Source organism: Salmo trutta, chromosome 24 (genome assembly GCF_901001165.1).
Source record: "Salmo trutta chromosome 24, fSalTru1.1, whole genome shotgun sequence".
Classification (NCBI taxonomy): Eukaryota; Metazoa; Chordata; class Actinopteri; order Salmoniformes; family Salmonidae; genus Salmo; species Salmo trutta.
Genome location: NC_042980.1, coordinates 18,013,250 through 18,027,680, shown reverse-complemented (window position 1 = coordinate 18,027,680; position 14,431 = coordinate 18,013,250). Strand labels below are relative to the sequence as shown.

Sequence of the window (14,431 nt, the reverse complement as noted above, 5' to 3'; positions counted from 1 at the left end):
AACTTCTTACAGTATACAGTGCTGTACAGAAAGGGATGTGAGAATAGAATAAGGGGTTCACTGTGTACAGTATTGGACATGATGGCAACTTTAAAAGTGACACATTTAAATGGCATTACATAAGTCTAGATTAGGGAGCCTGTTTTAATTGCGGCCGTGCTTTGAGGAGCAGGGCTGTGTAATAGGAGCTGACAGACATATGATATGAGTCCTGTGATCACTTATTAGACTATAAAGGCTGTGGCTGCTCCTCTCTGCTCTGCTCGCCCTCCCATTCATTTACACTGTGATTGACTGTTTTATTTCGGGGACAGCTCCATTAGTTATATTTCGATGAGTGGTCGTTCGTCAGAGAAAATTATTAAAAGTAATCATCTCATCCGGGTTGTCTCACTCACTCTCACACACTCTCTCTCTCACACACTCTCTCTCTCTCTCACACACACACACACACACACTGTGTGTGTTGCTGTGTGTGTGTTTCTGTGTGTAAGTAGGTTCCTCTGATCACCCAGTGTTCATGTTCTATCATTGTATATGTTTGTTTAACCCCTAAAACAGACATATGCAATTGGAGGAGGAAGGGAGACTTTTTCCAATGTGCTTGTGGTTTCATACAATGCATATGAAGAAAAAAAACCCTCAGTGCTCGTATTCAAAGGATTATTTTAATTTCCAAGTGTGTCTGAGACAGTCCCATTTGCATAGAGCCTGTCTCAGACACACTTGAGGATGATGCTCATTCACAGACTTGAATAAAGACAGATTTGAATGCATCGCACAGGCACACACAGATAACTTAACATAGTATCATTACTTTTGTCAATACTTCTTTCATGATACTGTAGCTATGCAGTATAAGGCAATGGAAGAGCCAGACCACAAAATAAGCGATTTACTAGTATGCATTCATTATAGCACAATTCAGAAATCACAGTTTGGGTTCTCGGTTCAAGAAGTGTAACTAACGATATAGTAAAATATAAATGCTATTAAAACTTTAAGATAAGGTGTAAATCCTCACTATTAATAATATATTACAGTAATACTAGCAACTAACTCCAAGCTTTAGACACAACAGGTCCTCTTGTCTGTTCATGAATCCATCCATTGCTGTAGATAAAATGTCCTTATCACTTCTTCTCCAGGCCGAAGATCTCTGGGCTCTCAATGAGGATGAACTCCACTATCTGGTTCTGATAAACCATGTTGACCGCCATGTTCCCACAGTCCAGCTCAGGCCACATGAGTGTCGGGCCAAACACAATGCTGATGCCTTGTGTCGACATCAGGTTTTTCCGTGAACACGTCAGAATCCTGCAGAGAGATAATGGTTAAATTATCTGGGAAAATAAGAGAGAGCTTGGATTTAGATGGTTGAGATGGAAACAATGGGATATTAACTCATGAGTCACGAAACAAGGTTTTTCAAGTCAACATCAATGATCATCACAAAAACAGACATCTCATTGCCACCAGAAAATGGTGGATCATTTCTGCACACATTCAGTAGATTTGTTAGCAAGGCTGATTTTTACCCTTGAATGGCCCCTGTTGAAAACATCTCTTATTTCAGTATTGGTAACTCTGTATATAATTTGTGCACCCAGCTTTGTGTATTCAAAGATCCAGGTTCAGCCACAACTAAACCTCTCACTTCATGCCACACATTCAGCACCGGCAGTCAACTGCGGAACATCTATTGACTAGAGGTCAACCGATTATGGTTTTCAAAGCCGATACCGATTAATCAGATGATTTTTAATTTTTTTTGTAATAATGACAATTACAACAATACTGAATGAACACTTACTTTAACTTAATATAATATATCAATAAAATCAATTTAGCCTTAAATAAATAATGAAACATGTTCAATTTGGTTTAGACAATGCAAAAACAAAGTGTTGGAGAAGTAAGTAAAAGTGCAATATGTGCCATGTAAGAAAGCTAACGTTTAAGTTCCTTGCTCAGAACATGAGAACATATGAAAGCTGGTGGTTCCTTTTAACATGAGTCTTCAATATTCCCAGGTAAGAAGTTTTAGGTTGTAGTTATTATAGGAATTATAGGACTATTTCTCTCTATACGATTTGTATTTCATATACCTTTGACTATTGGATGTTCTTATAGGCACTTTAGTATTGCCAGTGTAACAGTATAGCTTCCGTCCCTCTCCTCGCTCCTACCTGGGCTCGAACCAGGAACACATCAACAACAGCCACCCTCGAAGCAGCGTTACCCATGCAGAGCAAGGGGAACAACTACTCCAAGTCTCAGAGCGAGTGACGTTTGAAACGCTATTAGCGCGCACCCCGCTAACTAGCTAGCCATTTCACATCGGTTACACCAGCCTAATCTTGGGAGTTGTTGGCTTAAAGTCATAAACAGCGCAATGCTTGAAGCATTGCGAAGAGCTGCGGGCAAAATGCACGAAAGTGCTGTTTGAATGAATGCTTACGAGCGTGCTGGTGCCTACCACCGCTCAGTCAGACTGCTCTATCAAATCATAGACTTAATTATAATATAATAAACACACAGAAATAGGAGCCTTAGGTCATTAATATGGTCGAATCTGGAAACTATCATCTCGAAAACAAAAAGTTTTTTCTTTCAGTGAAATACGGAACCGTTCCGTATTTTATCTAACGGGTGGCATCCCTAAGTCTAAATATTCCTGTTACATTGCACAACCTTCAATGTTATGTCATAATTACGTAAAATTCTGGCAAATTAGTTCGCAACGAGCCAGGCGGCCCAAACTGTTGCATATACCCTGACTCTGCGTGCAATGAACGCACCTGGTTCATTGCACGCCTGGTTAATATTGCCTGCTAACCTGAATTTCTTTTCGCTAAATATGCAGGTTTAAAAATATATACTTCTGTGTATTGATTTTAAGAAAGGCATTGATGTTTATGGTTAGGTACAGTCGTGCAACGATTGTGCTTTTTTCTCAAATGCGCTTTTGTTAACGTCTATGGGGTAGGTGGGACATTTGCGTCCCACCCTAGTCAACAGCCAGTGGAATCGTGTGGCGCGAAATACAAATACCTCAAAAATGCTATAACTTCAATTTCTCAAACATATGACTATTTTACACCATTTTAAAGACAAGACTCTCGTTAATCTAACCACATTGTCCGATTTCAAAAAGGCTTTACAGCGAAAGCAAAACATTAGATTATGTCAGGAGAGTACCCTGCCAAAAATAATCACACAGCCATTTTCAAAGCAAGCATATATGTCACAAAAACCAAAACCACAGCTAAATGCAGCATTAAACTTTGATGATCTTCATCAGATGACACTCCTAGGACATTATGTTATACAATACATGTATGTTTTGTTCAATCAAGTTCATATTTATATCAAAAACCAGCTTTTTACATTAGCATGTGATGTTCAGAACTAGCATACCCACCGAAAACTTCCGGTGAATTTACTAAATTACTCATGATAAACGTTGACAAAATACATAAATTATTTTAAGAATTATTGATACAGACCTCCTTTATGCAAACGCAATGTCATATTTTAAAATAGCTTATCGGCGAAAGCACATTTTGCAATATTCTGAGTACATAGCTCGGCCATCACAGGCTAGCTAATTTGACACCCACCAAGTTTGGGGCAACCTAAACTCAGAATTACTTTTAGAAAAATTGGATTACCTTTGCTGTTCTTCGTCAGAATGCACTCCCAGGACTTCTACTTCAACAACAAATGTTGTTTTGGTTCCAAATAATCCATAGTTATATTAAAATAGCTCTGTTTTGTTCGTGCGTTCAGGTCACTATCCGAAGGGTGACGCACGAGCGCATTTCGTGACAAAACATTTGAAAATATTCCATTACCGTACTTAGAAGCATGTCAAACGCTGTTAAAAATCAATTTTTATGCTATTTTTCTCTTAAAATAGCGATAATATTCCAACCGTGCAACGTTGTATTCATTCAAAGCTGAAAGAAAAAAATTGAGTAGTCTCGTGAATGCGCATCTCAGTCTCACTGTCCCCAGGCTGACCACTCACAAACTCTGCTGCTGTTCTTTGCCCAGAGACAGCAGACACCCCATTCCACTTTCTGGCGGCTTTAGAGAGCCAATGGAAGCCTTAGAAAGTGTCACGTTACAGCACAGATGCTGTATTTTCGATAGAGATGCAACAGAAGGACAACAAATTGTCAGACAGGGCACTTCCTGTATGGAATCTTCTCAGGTTTTGGCCTGCCATATGAGTTCTGTTATACTCACAGACACCATTCAAACAGTTTTAGAAACTTTAGAGTGTTTTCTATCCAAATCTACTAATTATATGCATATTCTCATTTCTGGGCAAGAGTAGTAACCAGTTTAAATCAGTTACGTTTTTTATTTGGCCGTGCAAATACTGCCCCCTAGCCCCAACAGGTTAAATCATCCCCCGTTTGACGAAGTTGGCTGTCATTGTTAGGAAGAAATAGTCTTCACACAGTTCGCAACAAGCCAGGCGGCCCAAACTGCTGCATATACCCTGACTCTGTTGCAAGAGGTGACACATTTTCCCTAGTTAAAAGAAATTCATGTTAGCAGGCAATATTAACTAAATATGCAGGTTTAAAAATATATACTTGTGTATTCGCTTAACAGGCAGGCTCCTCGTGGAGTGCAATGTAAAGCAGGTGGTTAGACCGTTGGACTAGTTAACCGTAAGGTTGCAAGATTGAATCCCCCAGCTGACAAGGTAAAAATCTGTCGTTCTGCCCCTGAACAAGGCAGTTAACCCACCGTTCCTAGGCTGTCATTGAAAATAAGAATGTGTTCTTAACTGACTTGCCTAGTTAAATAAAGGTGTACATTTAAAAAAAAAAAAAGATCGGCAAATCGGTGTCCAAAAATACCGATTACCGATTGTTATGAACTTGAAATCGTCCCTAATTAATCGGCCATTCCGATTAATCGGTCGACCTCTACTATTGACTCTATTGTATCTGAATATGGAAAGTTATTAAATAAATCTGGATGGCGTTTCAGTGTAGAGAGGAGGTCTGGAGAAGGTTTGGGGACTGGATAAAACGGGGGCAGGAAATTAAGAAGCACATGCAACTCTTGTACATTACGTACATGCTGTACGATTCTATGCCGCAGTGAGGAAACTGTAGATTATATTCTCTACTGTACGATCTGCAGTGACCTGCTTTTGTTTCACTGTACAGATTTCCTCGCCTTCTTCCTTAGCCATAATCCATTAGATATATATTCCATTATCTTGACATGAGCAGTATGCTATGCAGGGTGTATATGAGGACTCAGTGGTTGTACTTTCTGGAGAAAGCACAGAGAACGTGATACAGGGAGGCTTTTTGAGAAGTATTCTTCCTGAGCTGAGGCTTGGCTGTGGGACAAAGACCCAGGCAGGCCCAAGCAGTGGGACCCACTCCGCTCCAGTCTCTACTCCCTCTGTGGAGGAGGCTGCTGCCCACAGGCCTCTGGGCCCATTACGGAGTGAGGCCTGGAACGGGATGGAAGGGCTGTGGTGTGGGGCGCATCTCCAAGCTGTCAGTGGGATCTTGACGGAGCGTTCTGAGGTGGGATGGGGTCCCTTCGTGCCCAAAACGGATCCACACAGGGCCTCTCAGCAGATAATTGCATCCAAAAGGTATTGTCAGGGTGCCAGGCTTAGGCACTGCAGCGCTGCGGCATCTGAAGCTGGTCTTTTGGAAAGCCCTAAGTGATGTTATCTATGGCTTACATGTCATAAAACAAAAAGCAAAATAAAACAACAGTCTGCATATTTTTTCCATTGCCTAAATGTAGTGCACATGTATAGTAAGAAAACACACTAAAAAAGCTCCATTTTATTTCTTTACCTTTTTCCCTTTTCCCCCAAAGTATGGAGTTAGTATTCTTTGTGACAACTACTATAATAGTTAAATCAACATTTTATTTATTTATTTCACCTTTATTTAACCAGGTAGGCAAGTTGAGAACAAGTTCTCATTTACAATTGCGACCTGGCCAAGATAAAGCAAAGCAGTTTGACACATACAACAACACAGAGTTACACATGGAGTAAAACAAACATACAGTCAATAATACAGTAGAAAAATAAGTCTATATACAAAGTGAGCAAATGAGGTGAGATAAGGGAGGTAAAGGCAAAAAAGGCCATGGTGGCGAAGTAACTACAATATAGCAAGTAAAACACTGGAATAGTAGATTTGCAGTGGAAGAAAGTGCAAAGTAGAAATAAAAATAATGGGGTGCAAAGGAGCAAAATAAATAAATAAATACAGTAGGGGAAGAGGTTGTTGTTTGGGCTAAATTATAGATGGGCTATGTACAGGTGCAGTAAGCTGCTCTGACAGCTGGTGCTTAAAGCTAGTGAGGGAGATAAGTGTTTCTAGTTTTAGAGATTTTTGTAGTTCGTTCCAGTCATTGGCAGCAGAGAACTGGAAGGAGAGGCGGCCGAAGGAGGAATTGGCTTTGGGGGTGACCAGAGAGATATACCTGCTGGAGCGCGTGTTACAGGAGGGTGCTGCTATGGTGACCAGCGAGCTGAGATAAGGGGGAACTTTACCTAGCAGGGTCTTGTAGATGACCTGGAGCCAGTGGGTTTGGCGACGAGTATGAAGCGAGGGCCAGCCAACGAGAGCGTACAGGTCGCAGTGGTGGGTAGTATATGGGGCTTTGGTGACAAAACGGATGGCACTGTGATAGACTGCATCCAATTTATTGAGTAGGGTATTGGAGGCTATTTTGTAAATGACATCGCCGAAGTCGAGGATCAGTAGGATGGTCAGTTTTACCAGGGTATGTTTGGCGGCATGAGTGAAAGATGCTTTGTTGCGAAATAAGAAGCCAATTTTTTATTTAACTTTGGATTGGAGATGTTTGATGTGAGTCTGGAAGGAGAGTTTACAGTCTAACCAGACACCTAGGTATTTGTAGTTGTCCACATATTCTAAGTCAGAACCGTCCAGAGTAGTGATGCTGGACGGGCGGGCAGGTGCAGGCAGCAATCGGTTGAAGAGCATGCATTTAGTTTTACTTGTATTTAAGAGCAGTTGGAGGCCACGGAAGGAGAGTTGCATTGAAGCTCGTCTGGAGGGTAGTTAACACAGTGTCCAAAGAAGGGCCAGAAGTATACAGAATGATGTCGTCTGCGTAGAGGTGGATCAGAGACTCACCAGCAGCAAGAGCGACATCATTGATGTATACAGAGAAAAGAGTCGGCCCAAGAATTGAACCCTGTGGCACCCCCATAGAGACTGCCAGAGGCCCGGACAACAGGCCCTCCTTAACATCTAGCTGATGTTAAGGCAGATATACAGGTATGCAAGAGCTCAATCAGGATAGACATCTAAGATGGACTGACACTCATATTAGGGATAGTCTGTCTAAACAGTTGATTTCAGTGATACAGTATATGTCAATAAAACACGTGTCTGGAAAGGTCACGATCAGGCTGTATCTCTCACCAATGGAAATATGCCTCTAAATTGTTAATCATGTGGGATGGTCAACATCTTGCTCTGCCACATGTCATTATAATATCGACCCGGCATGTTCATGCCATGCATATTTCTCAAGCTCATTACTAAGAGAAAGGCATGATGATGATCCAACCTGACATAATCATTATGAATAATTATCCTCATCTCACTTTAAGCCAAAAAATAATATTTTCCTTAAAATATGCTATCATGCTACAGTGTCAGAGCGAATCTGTATCAATGTACTGTGGTAATTTATGTATAGTAATAATGCAATAGTGCTAGCTTTAGCAATACCAATGTAGCTAGTACTGAACAGTGTCTCCCTGTGCCATAATGCTAGTAAGGCACAGAACACTGATGTCTTGGAAGGAACTATATTGTTAAAAGAGTGCCATAATTGATTCCAGACGAGAGCACTTACGTTCACAGGTGGGAGTGTAATTGCAGGAAGGGAAATTCACTGCCACCTATTTATCGGTGCTAGCAAAGCAGAATTAGAGATTTACTGTCACCGCATGCATGTGCTGTAAGAGTCTGGTAAAATCTATATTTTAGGGGATGACTGGGAAAACAAAGTTTACTGAACGCACGTACTTGAGGTGGACAATAGATGTGCAAGTGCTTTTTATTTTATTTTTGACTTTCCAAATACAGTTGTACTCACCTGATGAATAGAGTTTCTATCCATGCATTTGCCATTACTGTAGGTCTGTGTCTTTGCATGCATGTATGTCCATGTGACTAAGTGTTTAGGAGTGTGTCTTGGAGTGAAACCTGATTAAAATGTGTACACGCTATAATTTCCTATTTATGTCTGCAATTAACCTCAGCCCTGTGCCTGTGTACAGTATATCACTGTGCTCTGCCTGTCTGACCATCAGCGTTTTAACTTAATTAGAACACTGCGATGATCTAAGGGTCTGGATTACCATGCCTAATGGTTCACTAATGATTTCAAATAAGGCGACTCAATTATTAAAGTAATTCCACTGTATATTATTATTATTCATTATTAAAGTAATTCCACTGTATATTCACAGAAGGAATAGATCACCTTACTAAGTTCTCAGGATCATTCTGCCTCGGCACAATGGAGACTTGTATAACTTAGTGTAGACTAGCTATTCCTCATCTCCTCTTCCTCTGACTACAACGGCTACAACCTCTAACACTAGCTATACTTACAGGAAACAAAATCACACTTCAAATACTTAACATCCAAACTTGCAAGTAATGACTAGTCACCAACACCCTGGCACAGTGTTTCCAAAAAGCCATGGTGGCATACACAGCTCATATCAGCAATGTCCATCCTACCCTACCCAGAGAGCTGACCAGAGGGGACTCGTGATTTGATCTGACGAATCATTGATGTCTCCTACATGAGCTGACGTGCACGGCCCAAGATGCCAATGGTAATTAATTAGCATCTAGTTTCTCCAGGCGGGGCATGACAGAAAATGAGAGCTGGACCATGATGGGGTCCCCTCCTTCTTCTCCACCTCCTCCTCCTCCTCCCCTCCTTCCCTCCTCCTCGCCTGGAAGGCTCCTCCTAATTGGGTCAGGATCACTGACTCCTTCAGGATCATGGGACAGATAATAAATTGAGGTGGGGATGGGAAGAGAGAGAGGAAGGGGCAGGGAGCCGGAGGAGGTGGGGTGAGGAGGAGAGGGGATGGGGGGGTGGTCTAAAGCTCGAAGGTTGAAACTATAAGTGTCAGTCTCGTAAAGTGAACAGACAGCGCCCCATTTGATCTGAACTAAAAATACCCCATGGGACCAAACATTTGAGTTGAAGTGTTGAAAAGTTTCCAAGAAGCAAGCATCTTCTTGGTGCACTATGGTTAAACAACACTGCATTGGATCATGGCAGTTGAGAGCCAATCATAAGAGCTGTCCTAGACAGACCTATGTCATCCATTCTGGTTCAGCAGCACCCATTGATTTTGATTCCTCTCCTAGCCTCGGCTGTGGCTACCTATCACACCTATAGAGGTTTGTTTTCCACTCTGTAGTAAGGTCAGCGGGAATTGAAAGCCCATGGATTTTTTTAAAGCCCTTGTGGTAAATGGTACCATGAACAGCAGTGACAAAAACACTTACAAAAAGGAGAATAAATAGAATGGCTAAGTGAAGGTACACTTCAGAGAATCTGGTTTCCTTGACCACATCATCACAATGCAAGTACACAGCTCGATATTGAAGCCAGACCCTATGGATTGGGGGAAAAGGAACACTGGTTCCACACAGGCAGAGAATGAAGCCACAACAAAGCAGTCAGAAAACTTCATAGACTCCTACATTACTGAAGACACAGCCAACCCAGCCAGGACCGAAATAAAACCGCTCAGTGAAGCCTGGGATCATAAACCACTCTTCCTTCTGGAATAAAAGTTGTTTAATATGGGAGGCAGGGACACACATTCACACACTCTGTAATCTCATTTGATATCCTCGATAAGGCAACATGCACCACTGATAAGCGTTTGTCAGCGTAAACTTCGTACTCTCATTCTTTACCTCTAATTGTCTTTATAAGATTTTCTCAGTGTTCCCCCTCTTTTTGCTCTCTGGCAATCTCAGAGAATGTTTTATACACTGTGCCTGTGTGCCCTCCAATGCTGCTATGCTCTTCTCTTTGGAGGAAAAAAGGCAAATAATAAATTTTAAAAAATCACACATGATCCCAATTTACTGTGGTCTGGTGTGAAATTTAGATTAGGCAAACGCATCTAGCCTATGAGAAATAAAGAGTGGAGCTGGAAGTGAACGCGGTATGGAGCGAGACAGAGAGCGAGAAAGAGGGAGAGAGAAATAAGTGAATTAGAGCTAAACCACATCAATAGGTAAGGGTGTGGTAGCCAAAGTCCTGGATCTGGTCCCTAGGGGCCCGTTCTCCTGCCATTCTGTCACATGAGACGTTCTGGCTTGATTATTTGCATGGTGAGAGGGCAGGGAGAAGTCATTTTGTGGTGGGGGCAGACTTGGAGGCACTGCCTGGGATTTACTCTGTCCCCACAATCCCCTCGCAATGAAACCGTGTGAGCAAAACAATGTGTCAGTAACATTACTTCACTCAGTCCATTGATAGTTTTTATGAGGATATTATTCAACATATTCTATTATGCAAAGCTGCATAAAGGAGCTGCAAAGAAGAGCTGAGAAGGACTGAGAAATAGGATAGAAATGCCGCTGAAACCATTCCTTGAACTAGGTGTGTCATTGCTGAAAGAGAGAGGGGGGGAACGAGAGGTAGAGATAGGAAGATAGAGCGAAAGGAGAGAAAAAGAAAGAGCGAGAGGAGGGAGGCAGAAAGAGAGAGAGAAAGAAAGAGAGAGATAAAGAGAGATGTTTTGGGGTTATCTCTGCCGGCAATTCTGCATGGGGATATGAATGGGGGATTTGGACTTATTGAGGGACCTGGCATTCGAAAGCAAACAGACAAACACACACACGTCCTCTGCTGTAGCCAAGGGGTATGTTCCCGTTAGGGAGGGGCTCATCAATCTAAAATGAGTCATTTGGCCTCCTGTGTGGGGTGGTAAATATGGAGAAGGGTAAGATGGATAGAACACCTCTCCTGGGACATGGGTTTAGCCATATGGCCCCTTTAGCCTGTCCAGGACAGCCAGAGTGGACCGGGGCCAGGCAACTTGCACACGCAGGCAGCACTGAGGTCATTTCCCCCTGTCCTGCACACATGGGGCCGGGATGCCACGGTCGGGTGGGGGGAAGGGGGATAGGAGGGTCATACGTAACTTTCTACAGAGCTTGATGTTTTAGTGTGACCTCTGAGTCACCCTTTACTGTACGTTTGACCCTCTGTTGTCACTCTACTTTTTAAAAACACTGGGCTAATAGAAAAAATACTATTTGTGAGTTAGTAGTACTACTACTGTAGTACTGTAGCATTCGCCTACCGCATTCTACAATGCATCCGAATTCTGGACATTGAATACAACATGTTCTGGCTGTGCTCCAATGACATTAACAGGCTGTGAACTTACTTCTGCAGGTGTCTGAAGAGTACTCTCATGGTGTCCTGGTTGGGTTTAGGGAGCTGAAGTACTAGCTTCTTTATCGCCTGCACCTTCTGCTTGCCAGCCTTTGTCTCTGTTCAGAAGGAAGATTTGGAGGAATATCGTTAAGTGGCAACACTATAAAGATTGATTATCCAAATGTAGATTTTTGTCTGATTATTCACATTCAATTCAAGAGTAAGTGAGACTTTACTTAGTTTTTTTAATGGATGATCATTATTGTTATTACTGGAAACCATTAGAGCCTTTCTGTTACTGTAACACAACACTTGGCTGACCAATTAGCCATCCCAAGGGAACGTCCTAGTCTCCAATGGGGAGTCAGATGGGCCCTTACCCATAATGCCTTATATAGATGGCAAACTGTTTGGCGACATTGTGTCTGACCTATGACCCTTAGAAATTGGTAGCATCCATCATGTTGTGCTAGCTGACGGGTAACACTTAAGACCGGACCTCCTCTCCCGATACACATGCCTGCAGTACACTGTTCTGTAATGGGTAAGAGGAATACACCAATGAAATCTCTCAAACAATGTGCATGTCTTCCAATTAGACTTTATTTGATTGTAATCTAACCAAATAGAAACCTAACACTATGGTCAGATGAGATAGATTATCCCAGGGAGAAAATCCTCGATGATTTAGTCCTCATAGGGGCCAGGCCAGGCGAGGACGTCAATACAACCAGTCCAGGGATCACGTTCCTTTTCCACCCTGAATTCCACCCCAAAACAACTTTGCGTGTTATTAATCTGAACAGATGTTTGCTTTCTGTATTGCTACTCCATTTAGGAAGAGTTGGGGAAACACGTGTGAATGTGTGTGTTTGTGTTGATGTATTTGCTGAAGAGGGAGAGAGTGAAGTACTTGTAAAATAGGTTTTGTTATAAAACAAGACAAATCCAGTCCTCAATCCCTGATAAATATGACAAGAAACTGCAACACTCAGTAACACATCTATAGTCCAAAAACTGTCCCACCCACTGTGGCACTATAGCCATGCAACACCTCCCATCCATCTGTTGAAACCTGCTACCTGTTTTTTTATATCGACATCCTGCAAAGAGGTGACAATAACCTCATGCTTGCTCTACCCTCCCCGTACTTACTGCTCAGCATCCTTCTCTGACCTCCAGAGGAACCCACAGGTTAGGTTAACACTAATGGCCTAATGGAGTCTACTCAGCTCTGCTTGTTCTCATTACCCCAGGTTGTTAGCAGACAGAGCCGCAGAGCGAGGCGAGGACAATGTTTGGCCCCCTGTCTGTCGTACCGTGGAGGCTCCCCTTGAGCACGGCCAGAGCAGATGTCTGCGTGTACACCGAGCTGGCACAGGCACAGGTGGCAGATGCCCACGTCGGGTGCCAACCCTGCCAGTTGGGCACAGATGGACAAACCCGTTCTGGGAGAGCGAGTAGGGCCCCTGACCTTCTGCTCTAGGTGAGCCTAGCCTGAGCTACGCTCTGCGCCGGCCCGGCAGGATGGAATGTGTGGCAGCTTTCCCTGCCCTGCCTGGCGGACAGGCTGTGACTCTGAACAGAGTTTTCCTGTTTAGTTTTTGTCCTCAGTATTAACTATGACTGGAAGTTATCACTGAGATTATTTGAATTGACTAGAGATGACCCACTCTGAAATAGATCAGGCGATAGATCTGTTAAGTGCAATGCAGAACTGTTTATAAGAGGCACCTGCTGCTACACAACTAATCAATAGTAGTAGGCCTCACCCTAAAATATTTAATCTAGTCTACATTACTGGCACAAAGGACATGATTCATTCATTACTTTGCCGTTGGTGGCTGACATATTGGAGATGCCCCTCAGCTCACCATTGTGGACAGATGGCGAGGACAGTGTCATTAATTTAAAGCAGGCTGAAATGCCCTGTTAGGATTATAGCATCTACATTTGCTGATTCACTCCTATGTACCACACACTGAAACATACAACCTGACCCAAAAGTCACACAGGATCATATAATATGGCACTGGATGAGCAATGGAGCCAGATGAATACGGGTAATACTGCTCTTCACACAAGTACTCTAAACCAGAAGATCATTTTCAGCCTTCTTATAAATGAAGCTCTGATTATTTAATTGACTGAGCTGACTTTTGGCAACCATAGCAAGCATAGAACATTAAGTGTGGTACCATTTCCTGGAAGACCCAATTTCCTTTTTTTGCAAATCCAATATTGTTATGAATCTGGCATGGACAGGAGTCAAGCCTCTCAATGATGGGAAACATCTCAAGGGATAGAGCGTACCCCACAGAAGACTAAACGAACATTAGTCATGTCAACTTTAGTCCCGTGCTGCAGCATTATGCAGCTTTCGGGCACCTACAGGGGATTGAGTGATTTATGAGCTGCTATGACAACAGACCATTACAACTCCCCATCCAGGTCTGTATACAACAACACAAACAAACACGGCTGTGCCAATGAAAATCAATACGGTGTATGGGGTGTAACCCATGGAATAGTCCTTTGATCCCAAACAAATATTTAAGAATTGCTGATCTGTATAGATTGGAACAAGAAGGTAAATGCCAAACAAATGCATACAAACTTTTTTTTAAACCTGTAAGTCTGTAAGCCTACAAGCATTTCACTGCACCTTTTTATACCTGCTGTCAACTGTGTATGTGACAAATAACATTTGTTTTGTTTTGAGGTATCAAGTTGGGACAATAAGATTTATGGAATTGTAGACATTTTTGCATTTGTGCAAAGTTACTTTCCGAGTTATTAAACATTCGCAATGTAAATCTTAAAACCCAATGTTAGTAATTTGAGAATGTCAATAGCTGTATATTCATAGAGATTTCTGTGAGAACCAATTACTGTACAATAGCCTCAAGTTTTTCTTCTCTTTTTGATTTCTGATAAGTGTTTCAATCGGTGACAC

At 42.2% G+C, this 14,431-nt stretch overlaps 1 protein-coding gene across 2 annotated transcripts in view; it reads right to left on the bottom strand.

The window, feature by feature from the left end:
* Positions 1 to 649: 649 nt before the first annotated feature.
* LOC115160841 (rho GTPase-activating protein 15) overlaps positions 650 to 14,431 on the bottom strand; it is a 50,614-nt gene continuing 36,832 nt past the window's right edge. Inside the window, exons 12-14 of one of the 2 annotated variants that reach the window (XR_003869125.1) lie at positions 11,486 to 11,591; positions 727 to 1,317; positions 650 to 685 (exon numbers count right to left, since the gene is read on the bottom strand). Coding sequence is in view for 1 of the 2 variants with exons in the window: in XM_029711315.1 (XP_029567175.1) it covers positions 1,134 to 1,317; positions 11,486 to 11,591 (290 nt within the window). In the remaining variant the exon portion in view is untranslated. Of the gene's footprint in view, positions 1,318 to 11,485; positions 11,592 to 14,431 lie in introns of both variants that reach the window. The other variant, XM_029711315.1, reaches the window with a different exon arrangement.